General features: G+C 52.3%; 2 protein-coding genes across 2 annotated transcripts; one reads left to right on the forward strand and one right to left on the reverse strand.

The window, feature by feature from the left end:
- The first annotated feature begins 4,814 nt into the window (after positions 1–4,814).
- On the forward strand, positions 4,815–5,438 carry LOC120640250 (cytosolic sulfotransferase 15-like). The gene is made up of 2 exons (XM_039916106.1): positions 4,815–5,239; positions 5,378–5,438. Exons 1-2 carry the CDS (start codon positions 4,815–4,817, stop codon positions 5,436–5,438), a joined length of 486 nt encoding a protein of 161 aa, XP_039772040.1.
- A 2,850-nt stretch (positions 5,439–8,288) lies between these two features.
- LOC120642522 (GEM-like protein 7) lies at positions 8,289–9,808 on the reverse strand. The gene is made up of 3 exons (XM_039919087.1): positions 9,433–9,808; positions 9,241–9,309; positions 8,289–9,139 (listed from the first exon to the last, which is right to left on the reverse strand). The coding sequence occupies exons 1-3, from the start codon at positions 9,773–9,775 to the stop codon at positions 8,688–8,690; spliced, it is 864 nt and encodes a 287-aa protein (XP_039775021.1). The 5' UTR covers positions 9,776–9,808; the 3' UTR covers positions 8,289–8,687.
- Positions 9,809–14,846: the final 5,038 nt, after the last annotated feature.

Here is a 14,846-nt window from a genome sequence, read left to right on the forward strand (position 1 = left end):
CTGGTAGTTTAGCAAAATTTACTGCGGACAGTCCGCTATAGGGCAGCGGACGGTCCGCCGTTGAGACTTGAAACTTGTCCAGAGACGATGTCTCTGGTGGGGTTCGCAGGATTTAACTGCGGACGGTCCGCCATTTGGGCGCGGACAGTCCGCAGTAGAGTTTAGGATGCTGTCCAGAGACGTTGCCGTCTCTGGTGGATTGATCACGTTAACTGCGGACAGTCCGCCAAGGGGGGCCGGACAGACCGCAGGTAGAATTAGAAATTGTTCCAGAGACGTTGTCTCTGGAGGGTCGGTCGATGTCGTGGGATTTCTAGGGTACCCACAGCCGGGTGGCGGAACGCACCCGCCTATTCCCAGAGAGGGAGTACTCGGGAAGGTACTAGGCGATTGACCTAATCTAACTCTGAGTCAAGCACACAAGAACACACGATCTAGAGTGGTTCGGGCCGCCGGAGCGTAATACCCTACATCCACTGTGAGAGGTATTGATTTTGGTTGTGTATGAACCTATCCTCTGACGGGTCTTGGCTTTCACCCAGCCTGAGTCTTTCTTCTAGCGGGCGCCCCCCTTTTATAGACCAAGGGGTGCGGATACATAGGACGTTGGGCCCCGACAAGTGGGCCCAACGTGACTGTGCAGCATACTGCGCAGAGTATTTAAATGGCTACAGTGGTTACGAATCTTTCTTCCGATACGCTTCCATGGCGCTGCTCACCATCTGACGAAGGGTGGGCTTCTCTTGTCCCGTCAGCAAGGTGCCCGTTGGGGAACGTAGCTTGCGGCGTGACTCATTTATTTCATATGCATACGTGTAGCATCCGCAACTGAGGGCGCCGTCTTTGAGGTGATCGCGGCACCGCAGGAGCAGCCGACGCAAGCCCAGGAGGAGAGGTGTGAGCACCCGGCCCAAGGCCCGGTTGATCCTAGTGTTGAGCAACAGGCGCAAGGCAAGTCCCGGTGCACATCCTATTAATTTAAATTATGACACCTATACATATGTATTTATTACTTATGCATTACGTATAGGAGTTGTTTGAAACCCTAGTTACATGAACCCTAGGTGTCCTTGAGTTGTACTAGTATGTATAGGACGTTAGCAATGCTATGCTAGATAGGGTTCGGTAGAAGACGAGTAATTCTTGGTTACTCGTGGGATGTAGGATAGTTTTATTTTTCCAGATATGAGTTACTAATTTTTGGTTGGAAGTCTTGAAATGAAAGAAAGGTTAGAACTTGAGACCGGACGGGAGAAGTGTAGTTCCGCCTGAGTCGGTTAAGGACCGAGCCGTTGTTGGCCCTGCTGATCATGTTTGAACTGTAATAACCGCATATCGGGAGTATGAGATAGTCGAAACCGGTAAGCTGAGTACTGCTTTGCTTCGAAAGTACAGGACCCCGCACCCAACTCCTGGGGCGAGTCGAGTAGTCGCGGAGAATTGTGATGCATATGTTTACTTTTGGTGGTCTCACGTTGAGCTCGGCTGACCATATGTCGTTGGGCTGGTTCCTGTAGTTCGAGGCGGGGAGGGGAAAGGTTGGTGCGTGGGGTCCGACGGGACTTTTGCGTGCCGTGTTGGTTAGGTCCACCTTGCAAGGTTAAATCGAATCGATTCGCCGTCAGTCGCTCTCGGATATGAGCACCTTGGTCACTGCGTCGCAGCGTAGTGTGTATTGGAGAAAAATGGTTATACTCATATTAATGAACTTATGAAATATCATTTATTGCTACATTATGTTTGCTTTAGATTTAGTTATGCAAATATTAGACTATGTTAATTTATATAGAACTTGGGCTAAAATAAGGAAAGTGAGGAATAACTTTAGTCGCTGTTTTCTGCAAAATAACCACCAGCCCAAAGCCTTGCATGTCTAGATATGTGGGCTAAGTTATACCCACTGGTCGGGTAAGCCTTGCTGAGTATTAGTATACTCAGGGTTTGTTGCCACAATTATTTCAGGGCACGCATACGTAGACTTCTGTCCCTGCTGCGCCAAGTTCATCCGCCGGGATGCTGATGGATGGGAAGTTGTGGAGCTAGACGTTTAGTTAGGGATCTCCCTAGGGCACACTTTTGTTAGTAGTAGGCCCCCTTTCCTCTAGTTGAACCCGGATTTCAGTAATACAAAGTTTGTAAATTAGATATTTATTCACACTTGGTTTGTAAAACTTAAAGTAAAATGTCGGTACCCTGTAACAGGGATACTCACTCTTACCGCGGCAAGACAGGACCCGCGTAGTTATCCGTAACTGCGCGCAGAGGACGGAGTAGTCAGGCCCCACGGGTCAGGCTCTTTCCTCACCAGGCCAATGGCCCCGGACCCGTTCCCCGCCTGGGATGGGTCCGGAGACGCCACATATCCCTAAGGAAGGAAAGCTCCGAGCTGACAGCCGAGGCCGCGGACCCCCATAGGGGTCCGGGACCTCCTACGCCCATCCGGACCTCCCTTACTGCGTGCGGGTCCCGGAGGCACGGGCGCGGGCTCGTGCGCGAGTCTTCCGCTGGAAGACTCGCCCGCCCACTGCAATTAATGCGGATGGTTGAGGCGTGCTCTGTCGTCGCAGCACGCGGGACAGCCTTTGCCAGACCTCACTCTGCACCGCGTATTACCAAGGTACACAGTGTAGCCGCATGTGCTGCACCCGCTCAAAGCTCGCCTGCCGTATTAATTGGATACGACGGTACGACACTTTTCCATCATGTCGCCTACGCCGCAAGCTACGCGGCCCGTTCAGCTACGTGGCGGGCAACGCCGCTGGCTATACCTGGCGCCGTTCCGACAAGACAGCGCCTGGACACGCTGAACGGGGAACTCCAGGAGCAGACAATGGGATCCAGGAGAGAGATCTCCTTCGCCTGCGACGCTATAATTATGAACAGTACCTTATCTTGTACTACATCGTTGGGTCCACCTGTCGGGGTCCCAACAGCCATGTACGCGTCCCCTTGAGATATAAAAGGGAGACGCTCGCTGTACACAACAGGCTCTCCAGACACACACAAGCTCTTGCGGACTCTCTCGAGGCAAGGCAATACAACACACAGTGGACGTAGGGTATTACGCTCCGGCGGCCCGAACCACTCTAATCCCGCTGTGTTCATCGTGTTCTTGAGCGAGATCGAACTAGGACTAGCTAACTCCCGAGTACACACCCTCTGGGCTTAGGCGGGTGCCTTCCGCCACCCGGCTGTGGTTTGCAGCACCACGACATAAAATATTATGTATATTTGTTGTATTTTCAAATATGTGTCGTGTTTGTACCATCTGCGCCCACCTTCGCGTGGGACTATCGGTGATGTTTCGATCGGGACGTGGGTTGAGAAAGGATCGCCAAATTAAGCCGTTAAGCTAATGAGCCCGATGTGTTCAAATGACAGCCATTACGCTTAATTAGAATTTTAATTTGGCGGTTCTGTGACAGCACCCTCCTCTTTCTCACTTGTTCTCTCTCCTCGTCCTCACCCACCTTGCCAAGAACAGAAAGAAAAATCCTCTTCTTGCTCTCCCAAATCCCACATTCAAATCTAGAAATCAGGTTATGCATGTCACACCACCGCATTCTCCATTGCAAGAGCTTTCCATTCTCCTACAGAACTATCGCTGGTGTGGAGTATCGGAGGAGATCGAAGAAGATTGACCTTCATGGCAGCCTCAGCAGTTTCCGCTAGCCTGCAGCAGCGACCCGCGCCGGAGCATCAGCGAGCGTCGGAGCAGCAAGCGAGCCGCGCTGGAAGCAAAAGCGCGCGGCAGCAGCAAGCGCCGGAGCAGCGAGCCGCGATGGAGCAGCAAGCGTGCGGCAATCGCGAATGCCAATGCAGCCGCACGGGGGAGCGAGGCCGCGACGACGCACAGGATCCACATAGAAGATGGAAACGAGTAGAGTCTTCCCAACGCTATTTTGCTGGTTTCTTCTCGTCTTGATCCGAGCGAAGACGCCGTGTCGTAGAGAAGAAACCGTTTCTTTGTTTTTCAATCTCTCTCCGTATTAACTATAGTGCCACGTCAGCAATTTGCTTAGATGTCACTGTAATTAAGATAGATAGAAACTACCATCAATGTCCCCATCAATGTCCCATTGGGACTGCCCTAAGAACTCCGGTCTCAACGGCTAATCCATAAACTATTGCATCCACTGTAATCAAACTTTGAATTGCAAAACTAGTAAACTACAGTTTCTCTTCTAAAGCTACTTTTTTAAAGAAGGAAGCCTTATTAAACATAAAGTCTTGTACACAGCCAATATAATCCTCTGTATAAAAGATACAGAACACAAAACTAATTTTTTAAGTCTTATACACACAGAAAAGATACAGGGAAAAGAGACTCTCTATTTCTATCCCAATTGTTTGGAATAGAGATTCTGATAGAAAAATATTCTCCAAGAGCTTTTAAGTGGTTACCCAAATATAAACATCATCTATTTCGGATTTTTCGCTAGCCAAAGATAGAAGGCGAAAATGGCTCTCTAGAGTGTAAACACGATATAGAAACACTGTTGGAGAGTGAACATGTATAGAAAACGATTTTTATGTAGATGACTCTCCAAATGATAATTTAGAGATTGAAATTTGGAAAGACTCTTGGAGATGCTCTTAATAATCTTTCATAGAGGTAAGACGCATCTTTCTAATACTAGCGTTGCAACTATAAAGAAGCGCTAGTTGCATCTCTATTTACGTGCACGCCATGTGCATCACATGGGGAGGATAGCGACCGTATAGTTCGTTGACTTCATCCCATATGTGATACCTACAAATTAAGATGCTGTTCCGCTACGGGTTCCCCAAACCCACCATCTGCGAAGCCGCCAATGGCGGCCATGTCTTCCTCTACGCAAACCTCTCCTCCCTTGCAGGCCGAGCAAGACGCCTGCGCGGAAGCGGAAACCAGCAACCCCGAACTCTACCGGCATTTCGCCAACCTGGTCTCCTCCTTGCCGAGCTCACAAGGCTTGTCCAACAGCCAATTCTACCGCCACGACCACGGTTGGCACTGCAGCATGGTGCCCATGGTCGGCGCCATGGTCGCCGACGCGTGCTTCACCGCGCGGCCATCGGACATCGTCGTCGCCACCCTGCCCAAGTCCGGCACCACGTGGATCAAGTCGCTCTTGTACGCCACCGTGCACCGGAGGGAGCACCACCCCGGCGCCGACGCCGCCGGCCACCCTCTAACCTCACTCGGCCCCCACGGGTGCATCAGGTTCTTCGAGTACCAGCTCTACACGAGGGAAAGGTCCCGGACCTCGGCAAGCTCCCGGACCCAAGGCTCTTCGCGACGCACCTCCCGTTCGCGTCGCTGCCGAGGACGATCGCCGCGTCGGGGAGCAGAGGTTGGCTCTGTCACCCGAAACCCAATTTCATCTGTTGATAGGCTCTGTTTCCCGGAAACAAAAGACGGCTCTGCCGTCAAAAGAACCCGGTACACTAAGTGACTAGAAACTGACCGACTCTGAAGTGAGTTGGTGTGTCATAGGGGTAGATCCTCAACTTAGTGGGTATTAAGACCACCTCAATTGCCAACAATCACTAAAATAAAACTTTGCAATTAAACTAGTAACGTAAAATAATACCAACGTTATATGAAGTATTACATAACTACTAGGCAAACTATTTTATACTCTTGCCTTGTGATAGTATATTCGTTCCCTTCAGTAACCAGCATACGCATGCTTGCACCTACGATAACAATTATCTCGTCTCTTTCCATAGAAGCCTCTCGAGTCACCGTACCACGCCATAATTCCCAGACAATCATGACAGCGCCTACCTCCTGCGCCATAACTTCATCATCCCCTGTAAGCCACAGAGTACCCACACCATTAACCTTGAAATGACCCGTCATGGCAGCACTCACTCCATTCCTGGAAGCCGGCAAGAGTGCTCACAATATTAAATAACCCGTCATGCAAATATGGCGGCACCCACCTCTCCATAAATCGGGGTCGTCGCGCACAGTACCGGTCGAGATTTTTTCTCCGCCGCGCGAACCGCCTCACCTCGTCTATAAAAGAAACCGACGCCCCCTCCCTGCCATCCTCACCCGCGCTCACTCTCGCTCGCGCACGCGCGACACGCTGGCCCCACGACGGGACCGCACACTGCCGTCGGCACCACGCCGTGCCCCCATCTCCGCATCCCCACCTTGCCCACACCGCTGCAGCATCCTCGCCGGCTTTGCCGCCTCGACGCTCGCGCCTTCAGCATTGCCACTGTTCGCGTTGACGACGAGCTGCCGCAGCCCACGCCGTCGCCCGTCCCTGTGCGACGCCGCTGCTGCTCTCCTCGCCTATAAAAGGAGCGAGGCCGTGACGAGCCCCATCATCAGCCCAAGCACACCGTGCCGCTTCGCTCCGCTTGCTGAACCACTCCTCACGAGCCCAGCTCACTCACGAGACGAAGCTCCAACAGTTGACCCTATTCCTCAAGCTGTTCCGCGCCAAGGTGAGATGACAGGCAGCTCCCCGACCATTAACTCCGCAATACTAATAAAGGCCCAAAACACCCACCAGTCCGTGAGCACTTAATCCAAATCATTATATTTTCGGAATTAAACACCAACCAATACTGTAAACTCAATATCTCCTTTATATCAACTCCTTTTCACGCAACTCTTTTTCCTAAACTCTCCTCAAATCATATACTATCTATTCCTCCTATTTTCATCTCTATTTGAGCTTATTTTATAGCATGCTTGTGTTTGTTTGCCGGCTGTGCCGTTTTCGCCCGTAGATCACGGAGTGACCGAGGAGGAGCATGCCAAGGAGTACGAAGGCCAGTACCGCGAGCCGGAGCCAGAAGACCCGTACCGCGAGCAGGAAGCCGCCGCCGCCGACGCGTACGTAAGCGAAGGCAAGTTTCATCGACCCCTACGTGAGCGGTTGCATCCATGTGAGGACGTCTAGTTGTAGCCCTAGTTTAGGATCGATTACATATACCGGAACTTAAGTGATTGAATGTGCTCCTACATGCATATGAGTAGTTATGCATATCCAGAGTTGAGACTAGGATATGAAGGGTTTTGGCTGAGACTAGTGCAGCTGGGTATGCTGGAGCCGGCGCTACTGTGGTGGTAGACTGGCAGGTGAGTGTCACCGTGGTGGTAGGCTCGAGTTGACATGTTGTGGGATAGTTGCTGCCCTGGTGAACCATAAGAACCGAGTTATTTTGACATCTCACCTATCTTACTTTAGCACGACCACAGGTTCCGGTATGGGCCGGACTTAGCCTAATCCCACTGGTTAGCCTGACGGTCGCAGGGATGGTTTATGGGTATAGACCATTGGGGTCAGGGCCCGAGGGTTTGTGCGGCCGGGCTGGGGCGTGACCACGGCTGGGTGTCGACTATGTCGGTTGTTCGTTCGGGCAGTTGAGCGTGTGGGTACAGTGTACGACCTCTGCAGAGTGTATAATCCATTCGAATGGTCTGTGTCCACGGTATGTACAGGCTACGGTGTGGTCCTGACAACTAGTGAATTACATACTGTGGGTTGTGTCGGGAAGAGTTGCATACCATGAGTTGCATTTGCTAATGCATTGTGCTTAATGTGTATCATGCATGTCATTCCCCTCCCGTAGGGCGAGGTGGAGCTTGCTGAGTACTTTTGTACTCACCCCTGTTGATTTTCTACAGAGGATTATGACTTTGTGCCGGAAGACTGCGAGTAGATCGTGTCCGTACCCAAGCTTTTCGAGTGGAGCCGTGATGGATGAAGGGGTAGTCCTGCATGTCTTTATGCTAGTTGTTATCCTATGGTTGTTCTGTGTAGCTTTGTGTTGTCGCTTTACTCCTTATGTACGTGTTAAATAAAGTTCTGTATGACTCTGGACTCCACTTGATGTAACAAGTATTGTGCCGGAAACTTAATTCGATAAATAATATATGGTTTAGCCATCATCTTCGGGTCGGGGCGCTTTAGGATCCTCCTCCACCGCCCCGGTGTCCTCCGCCTCGCCGTCGTTGAGGAAGCGGCGCCAAGAGAAGGTTCAGACCCAGCCCAAACAGCTCGTTCGGTGCTGCCCCGTGGCCCAGCTTCAACCCACACGATATTTGGCCTCCTCCAGTTCAGCAGTTTGTCTGCGACCTGATCTTGGGCTGCCAGCTTTTCCGCTACTAGCACGAGCCCACATAACTGGCAGCGTTGATATCCGTACTATTTTAAGTACAGTACCTCTGAAAATTATTTTATTTTCTCGCCAACAAACATGAACACGCAGATCGGCAAACGTGTGAAGAAATTCGTCTTGAATAATAGCTCCACAATATTTTCAGTTTTTAAATCTCGTACTACCAAAGCTCCGAGTCGGAGTTATATTTTCATCTTCTTACACACACTAGTAGTCTAGTACAAAGATCAGAAAGGCACAGCAGAAAACAATTCGGAAAGGTAAGCTCGCTCTTCCATTCAACAACAACATGCACAAATGGTTAATCACTGTAATCACTGGGTCGGTCCATGATTCACGCAACCGCTTCGAGCAACACAAAGTTGATCTAAAATCGTACGCGGAAGGAACTCAATTGCCCCGATCCGGATTTAGATTGGGGGCAATCTTTAGCTACTACGGCTACCTCGTCGCAACAAAAGATGGCGACGCATGCAGCCCGTAGCATCCTCTTCTCGTCGTGCCGACAGGGCCGCCATTGCACCGGACCTCCTCCTCACCACCCGGGCCGCGCGCTGTCACTGCGGCTCCGAGACGGCTTGCTCCATGCACCTCCACGACCGCTGGTAGCTGACGAACCCCATGAACCAGAACTCGAAGTTGTCCACCGTGGCGACGCGGATGTACTTCTCCTCGGGCCTGTCGGCGCTCTCGCTGCGCCGGACCTCGCGGATCCGCCGGAGCGGGACCGCCACCTTGTAGGTGACCCGCGCCGTGTCGCCCCTGGGCGAGCTCACCGTGATGGGGCGGTCGCTGCGGAAGGCGACCTTCCTGGTGGACACGAAGAGCATCCCGGCGATGGGGCCGCCCGTGGTGTAGAGGTAGCACTGCAGCGCCTTGACCAGACGCTCGCCCTTGTCGGCGGAGAAGGCCTGCCGGAACACGCGCTCGACGCCGCCGGCCTGCAGGATCCGCGCGCCCAGGCTCAGCTTCCCCTTCACCGTCTCCGACAGCTTCGGGCCCAGGGTCACTGCACCACGATCACGGATCAGGATTCTCATCAGGACTAAACGTTCACATGATCTTGATTGATCAACGGCGCTCGGGAAGAAGGAATGCTTTCTAACTCACCATGCTCCCTGAAGCCCTGCGCCCGCCTGCTCAGCTTGCTCACCCAGTGGGTCACCTGGCCCTTGCTGCCTGCACAAACGCATAGCCACAAAGCACATCAGCATCAAACGTTTTAACAGTAAGAACACATGCTTCCAATTGGAGAAGTGATCGAAGTAACTCATGCATGGCATGGCCACGATCGGTACTCACTGTGGTTGTAGCCGAAAGACGCGTACGGGCTGGGGTGCGTGAGCGAGACGGCGAGGTGGTCGCCGTCGCCCTTCCTGAACGACGACAGATCCCTGGTGGACGCCGCCTCCTCTGTCCCGAACGCCTTGGAGGTGACCGGGACCCCGATGACATGGCCGCAGCCGCCGCTGCTCGACTTCCTCATGTCTGCTAGGAGCAAACTCAGCTGAAAGAGCAGAGTGCTGGGCGCTGGTCTCGCCTGCGTCGCGCGGAAGGATGGAAGAAGAAGAAGAACCGGAGGTCGACGCCTTAGCGTGTAAGGAATCGTGGATTGGTACCGGAGCGCAGCCGCCGAGGGCGCCATTTATAGGCGCGGTGGTGGAAGCTTTGCTTGGGCAAAGGCGAGTGGATTTGCGGAGTCAGCAGCCGGGCCGGCCGAGTCACCAGCGGCTCAGAAAGGCGCGGTCCACGTTCGCCTAAAGCAGGCAAGGCGTAGACCCCTCCTCCTCTCCTCCGTCGGCGGCCTACTGGTTCGGTTCGGCCTCGCGTGCGGCCATGTGAAGGCCAGGTGCGCGCGGGATATTCATCTGCCCCCAAAGGCGAAACGATTCCGGATTTCTCTACGGGATCCGGAGGCCCGGCCGGCGGCTTTCCGAGAAGCGCCCCATGTGCCCGCACATTCTCGCCCGCGCCGGGCTGCATGGAGTCCATGGACAAAGGGGTGGCGCGGTGTCGGGGGGGGAGCAAGGGCCCCGGCGCACGCTTTTCGGGCGGGGGGCCACCGGAGCTCTCGTGGAGCAGAGGCCGTTCGTGCGTTGCACCGGGACGGTTGTGCTGTGGGCCTGTGGCTAGGAGTAACATGCGTGGCCGATCGGGTGATGTCGACGGCCTAGATCGCGCAGCAAAGAGGGGGAGCGACAGAAAACACTGTTCCCGAGATCGCGCTGGTCCGCAGCCGGCGATCGACCGGCGGCCGTGACCCCACCGGTGATGTGGCGGCAGGGTCCCGGACCCGACGTGTAAAACGGCCGGCCGGCCAGCTTTCCCGGCTCCGGAGGCGATGAATCCGGCGAGGCGACAACTAAGCTGCGTCCCCCTCCTCCCTCCCGGTCGAGGTCGCCATTCCCGGCTGCGCCCCCGCGAGTCCGGCCGGTCCCGGTCACCTCCCACGCAGCGCCGACTCGGACGAACCGCGACAGCCTCACCTAACCGGCGTAACCGTCTGGCACGCGCGCGGGCGCCCATCCGGCTGTGGCGCGCGGCGCGGCGGTAGGCGGGCACCGTGACATGGGCGCCGCGCCTTCCCCTGTCGCCCTCGCCGGCAATAAACCCGGCAACCGGGAGGGGGCGTTGCGTTGCCAGCGTCGGCGGCGCGAGGCCGGCGGGTTTGCCGTTCCTGGACGGGGACGGCGCGGGGCGTGTGGGCGCCCGTCGCCGTCCCGTGGGTTTGCGCGTTGTGTTGTCAGATGGAGGAGGGCGCGAGCCTTGCAGGGCTTGCATTGCAGCTGCCCACTCCGGAATCAGGAGCGGATTTGGGAGGGTGGCCAGTGGGCTCCTCCTCCTCCTCTTGTTCCGGCGTCGCCATCGGCGTATCTCCACCGTGCCATACGTGTCGACGCGGGGATGCCGGATGCATGGACATGTTGCCGGACCCGACGGGTGGAACGACGAAATCGCCTTCTGGCCGACCGTGCTGTCCTTCCAAGAAGAGAGGAATGGCGTCGGACTACAAGTGCGACGTCCCCAGTTTTGAAATCTTTTTTTTTTCGGTTGCTCTACATTACTAGTAGGAGCTAAGCAAAAACATTACGCCAATGCAAGACTGTAACTCAAGTGGTTCGAATTTTAGCACACTGTTGTGAACGCCTAAATAGACAGCATTGTTATTTATTCTGCTCCAGCTCCAATCGCCGAACCAGCTACAAAAGCGTAGCGTCATTCCTGAAGATCTAAACACAATATGCTTCTTTCGATTGTTGTCTCAAAAGCAAAATATTCCAATGACGAACGTGTTGGGATTGATCTCGCGGCCGAGTCGGGCCCCTTGACCGCGCCTGATCGAGGCGCCCAGCCTGTTATGGCTGGTGGGCCCCCGTTGCCAGCGCTATATAGAACAGGGGTGGGGCCCGGGGTGCGGCACCCGAAGTTCACCGCCGCCAGAACCCACCCCACGGTTCCCTACCGATCTAGGGTTGCGCTAGGCCGACGGGAAGCACCACCACCGCCGCCACGACGTCCTCCTCCGTCAACCCCATCGTCGGTCAGTGCCGGTGGAGGCGACGCCGGGATCTACGCCGTTCACCACCACCACCGGATCCGCGACTCGCCGACCCGGACTTGCTCGACTCCATCCTCGGCTCCATCGATGCCATGGCGCCCGCCGGGACAAGCTCCCCTGCGCCCCTCCTGCGGATGGTCTGCACCTCCCTCTCCACGCCTCCTTCTCTCTCTGTTGTACTAGAAGTAGGGTTGAACTACTTGTTTATGTGCCTAGAACTCGTACCCCATACCCGATCTGTCACCTAGAGTTCGATCTACTCAGAAATTCATGAACGTAGAATCTAACAATGGTATCAGATGCCCGATCTAGTGTGTAGATCGGATCTTTTGGAGTACACGCACCCAGAACACAGAAGGAGAGGAAATCGATCTCGAATTGATCAAGAATCGAATCCCAGAAATCCCGAGAAACCCAAACCTAGACAAAGAACAGAAAACCGGAAGGGGGGCACCTACCTCCTGACCGGGTCACCGCCGCTCGTCGGCGTGCGGGTCAGAGCCGCGGCCACCACTTGCCCACACGCGGGTCATGGCCGCGAGATAGAACCGGTGCGCGGACTCGGTCACCGCCGTCACGCCGCTCGACGGCGGCGCGCTCCCACTCGGGTGAGTGCGCGCGGCGGCGAGGGGGCCGGCGGCGGCGCCGCCGCTCGCTCTCTCCTCCGCCCGGCCAAAGGCGCCGCCGCTACACTGGTGAAGAGAAGGGGGAGAGGATCAGAATGATCTAGGGTTTGAAGGGGTGAACCGCCGGCTCCGGTTTTGTCCGTGCGAAGAGCGCGGCCAGCCGTCCGATCTCGCGCCGAGCAGATCGACGGCCAGGAACGGCCGGCGGCGCACGGGCTAGATGAGGCCCAAGAGGGGACGACGCGCGGGCCGCTTTCCCGACCCAGGCCCAGGTTGCGGCCTGGGCGCGGGGGCACGGGCTGTGGGCCAGAACTAGCCACGGGCCAAATGAACAATAACAGATTAGATTTTTCCTTTTTATTTCAGAAGCATTTTAGAATATGAATTTATTTAGAATTTGAATCTCTGGAAATAAATGCACCAACGTATATTATTTTTAGAATAGAATTTTATAGAATCATGCTTCTGAAATTTAGAATTTTTACATGTTTCCGCTACAAAGAATTTATTTTGTCTCTATGTTAATTTGAATCAACGAGATAATTGATATAGAGGCATATAGAATTTATTTTTTAGAATTTTCAGTATATTATGATATTGTAATTTCTGACCAAAGTTGATATTGCAATATTATGATTTTGTTCAGAATTTTATATACATTATATCTTTTTCTGCCCAACGGTGATTTAGATTTAATGTACATAATATCGCATGTTTTTAATTTGGACCAAAGTTAAATTGATACATGCATATTATTGTTGTCCCCACAAATTTTTGAATCTGAATTTCAGGTTCGAGTACTATGAACCTTTTGAATGGCATCTCAGAATTAGATGGCAGAAACTATGGGATGTGGTACCAGAAGCTAGAAATCGCTCTGGCGATGGCCAACATAGATTTGACCATCAATATGTCTCAGCCACAAGTACCAGAAAAGCCCGTGAGGGCTCAGAATGAAGCTGACGCGACATTCACTACTCGTCAGAAGAAATATGATGAAGCAAAGACCTTGTATGACAAGGAGATGGCACCATGGACGGATTCAAACCGCAAGTGCTTATTGATCATTAGAGATTCTATCTCAGAATACATCAGAATGGCAATCACTGCTTGCCCCACCACTGCCACCACTGCAGAATACCTCCAGAAAATAAAGAGTCAGTTCACTGGCTCTTCCAAGGCTTATGCTGCTACTCTTGCAGAGCAGCTAATTACAAAAAAATACACTGGTGGTGGAATCAGAGATCATATCCTAGAGATGAGCCACATGGCCAACAAGCTAGCGATAATGGATATGCCCTTACCAGAACCGTTCCTTGTCCAGCTTGTTTTCAAGTCTCTTCCAAAGGAGTTTGCGACTTTTCACGTCAATTACAACACCTTTCCAGAAAACTGGGACATTGAGAAGCTGATTGTCATGTGTGCTCAGGAAGAAGCAAGGCTGGAAAACGCCAATGGTGGTGGTGAACTTGTCTTTCAAGTTCAGCACAAAAAGAAAAAGAACCCCCAAAAGAATTACCAGAACTACAAGAGGCCCTTCCCGCCAAGCAAGAATCAGCATGAAAGTGGTCCTTCCAAACCACCTCCACGCGAAAAAGATTGGTCAGACTTCTCAGTTGATAAAGACCAGTGCCTCAAATGCAAGAAAAGAGGGCACTACAAGAGGCAATGCCCAGAATTTCTGATGGAGCTGTTAAAGAACGGTGAGGACACCATTACTTCTGTAGATGAATCCCTGTTTTGAATTATGATAAATCCACTTGGTGGATTGATTCTGGAGCAACTGTTCATATTGCTAATTCATTACAGGAGACAAGTATGAGACAGACCCTGCCAAGAGGAGGAAGAAGAAGTAAAGTGGCGAATGGAGAAGAAGCTGAAGTTGAAGCCATAGCAGATTTTCATTTAGAATTACATAATGGCTTTGTACTTCATTTGAAAGATGTTCTTTATGTACCTTCGCTACAAAGAAACTTAATTAGTGTGTCTAAGTTGGATGATGATTTGATTACTTGTCATTTTGGAGATGGTAAGTGCGAGATACACTTTAATAAAAAATGTGTTGGTCTTGCCTTCCGACAAGACAAGTTGTACTTACTTTCATTATCTGAGAATATTAATGTTGTAAGTTCTAAGAATGAGAATTCCTCCTCATGTGGGAATGGCACTAAGAAACGTAAAAGAATTGATGCAATCTCATCGAAATTATGGCATTGTCGATTAGGCCATATTTTGAGGGGGAGAATAGAGCGCTTAGTAAAAGTATCAATTCTTCCACCGTTAGAATTTTCAGATTTAGAACAATGTATCGATTGCATTAAAGAAAAATACGTCAAGAACATAAAGAAATACGCCAAACAAAGTGAGGGAATTTTAGAAATAATCCACACAGATATTTGTGGACTGTTCCCTGTCACTACTGTAGATGGCTATGATTCATTCATAATATTTACAGGAGATTATCCGCGTTATGGCTATATTTATCCAATCAAAGAACAATCAGAAGTGTTGGATAAATTTAAGATATTTAA

Source organism: Panicum virgatum, chromosome 7K (genome assembly GCF_016808335.1).
Source record: "Panicum virgatum strain AP13 chromosome 7K, P.virgatum_v5, whole genome shotgun sequence".
Lineage (NCBI taxonomy): Eukaryota > Viridiplantae > Streptophyta > Magnoliopsida > Poales > Poaceae > Panicum > Panicum virgatum.

What these genes read in the sequence shown, in the direction of transcription:
- LOC120640250 (XM_039916106.1), top strand. Translation starts at nt 4,815, where the DNA reads ATGGCGGCCATGTCTTCCTCTACGCAAACCTCTCCTCCCTTGCAGGCC. An exon ending in CAGCTCTACACGAGGGAAAG is followed by an intron (nt 5,240 to 5,377) that starts GTCCCGGACCTC and finishes ATCTGTTGATAG; the next exon opens with GCTCTGTTTCCCGGAAACAA.
- LOC120642522 (XM_039919087.1), bottom strand. Translation starts at nt 9,775, where the DNA reads ATGGCGCCCTCGGCGGCTGCGCTCCGGTACCAATCCACGATTCCTTAC. An exon ending in GTCTTTCGGCTACAACCACA is followed by an intron (nt 9,310 to 9,432) that starts GTGAGTACCGAT and finishes GCGTTTGTGCAG; the next exon opens with GCAGCAAGGGCCAGGTGACC. An exon ending in GCAGGGCTTCAGGGAGCATG is followed by an intron (nt 9,140 to 9,240) that starts GTGAGTTAGAAA and finishes ATCGTGGTGCAG; the next exon opens with TGACCCTGGGCCCGAAGCTG.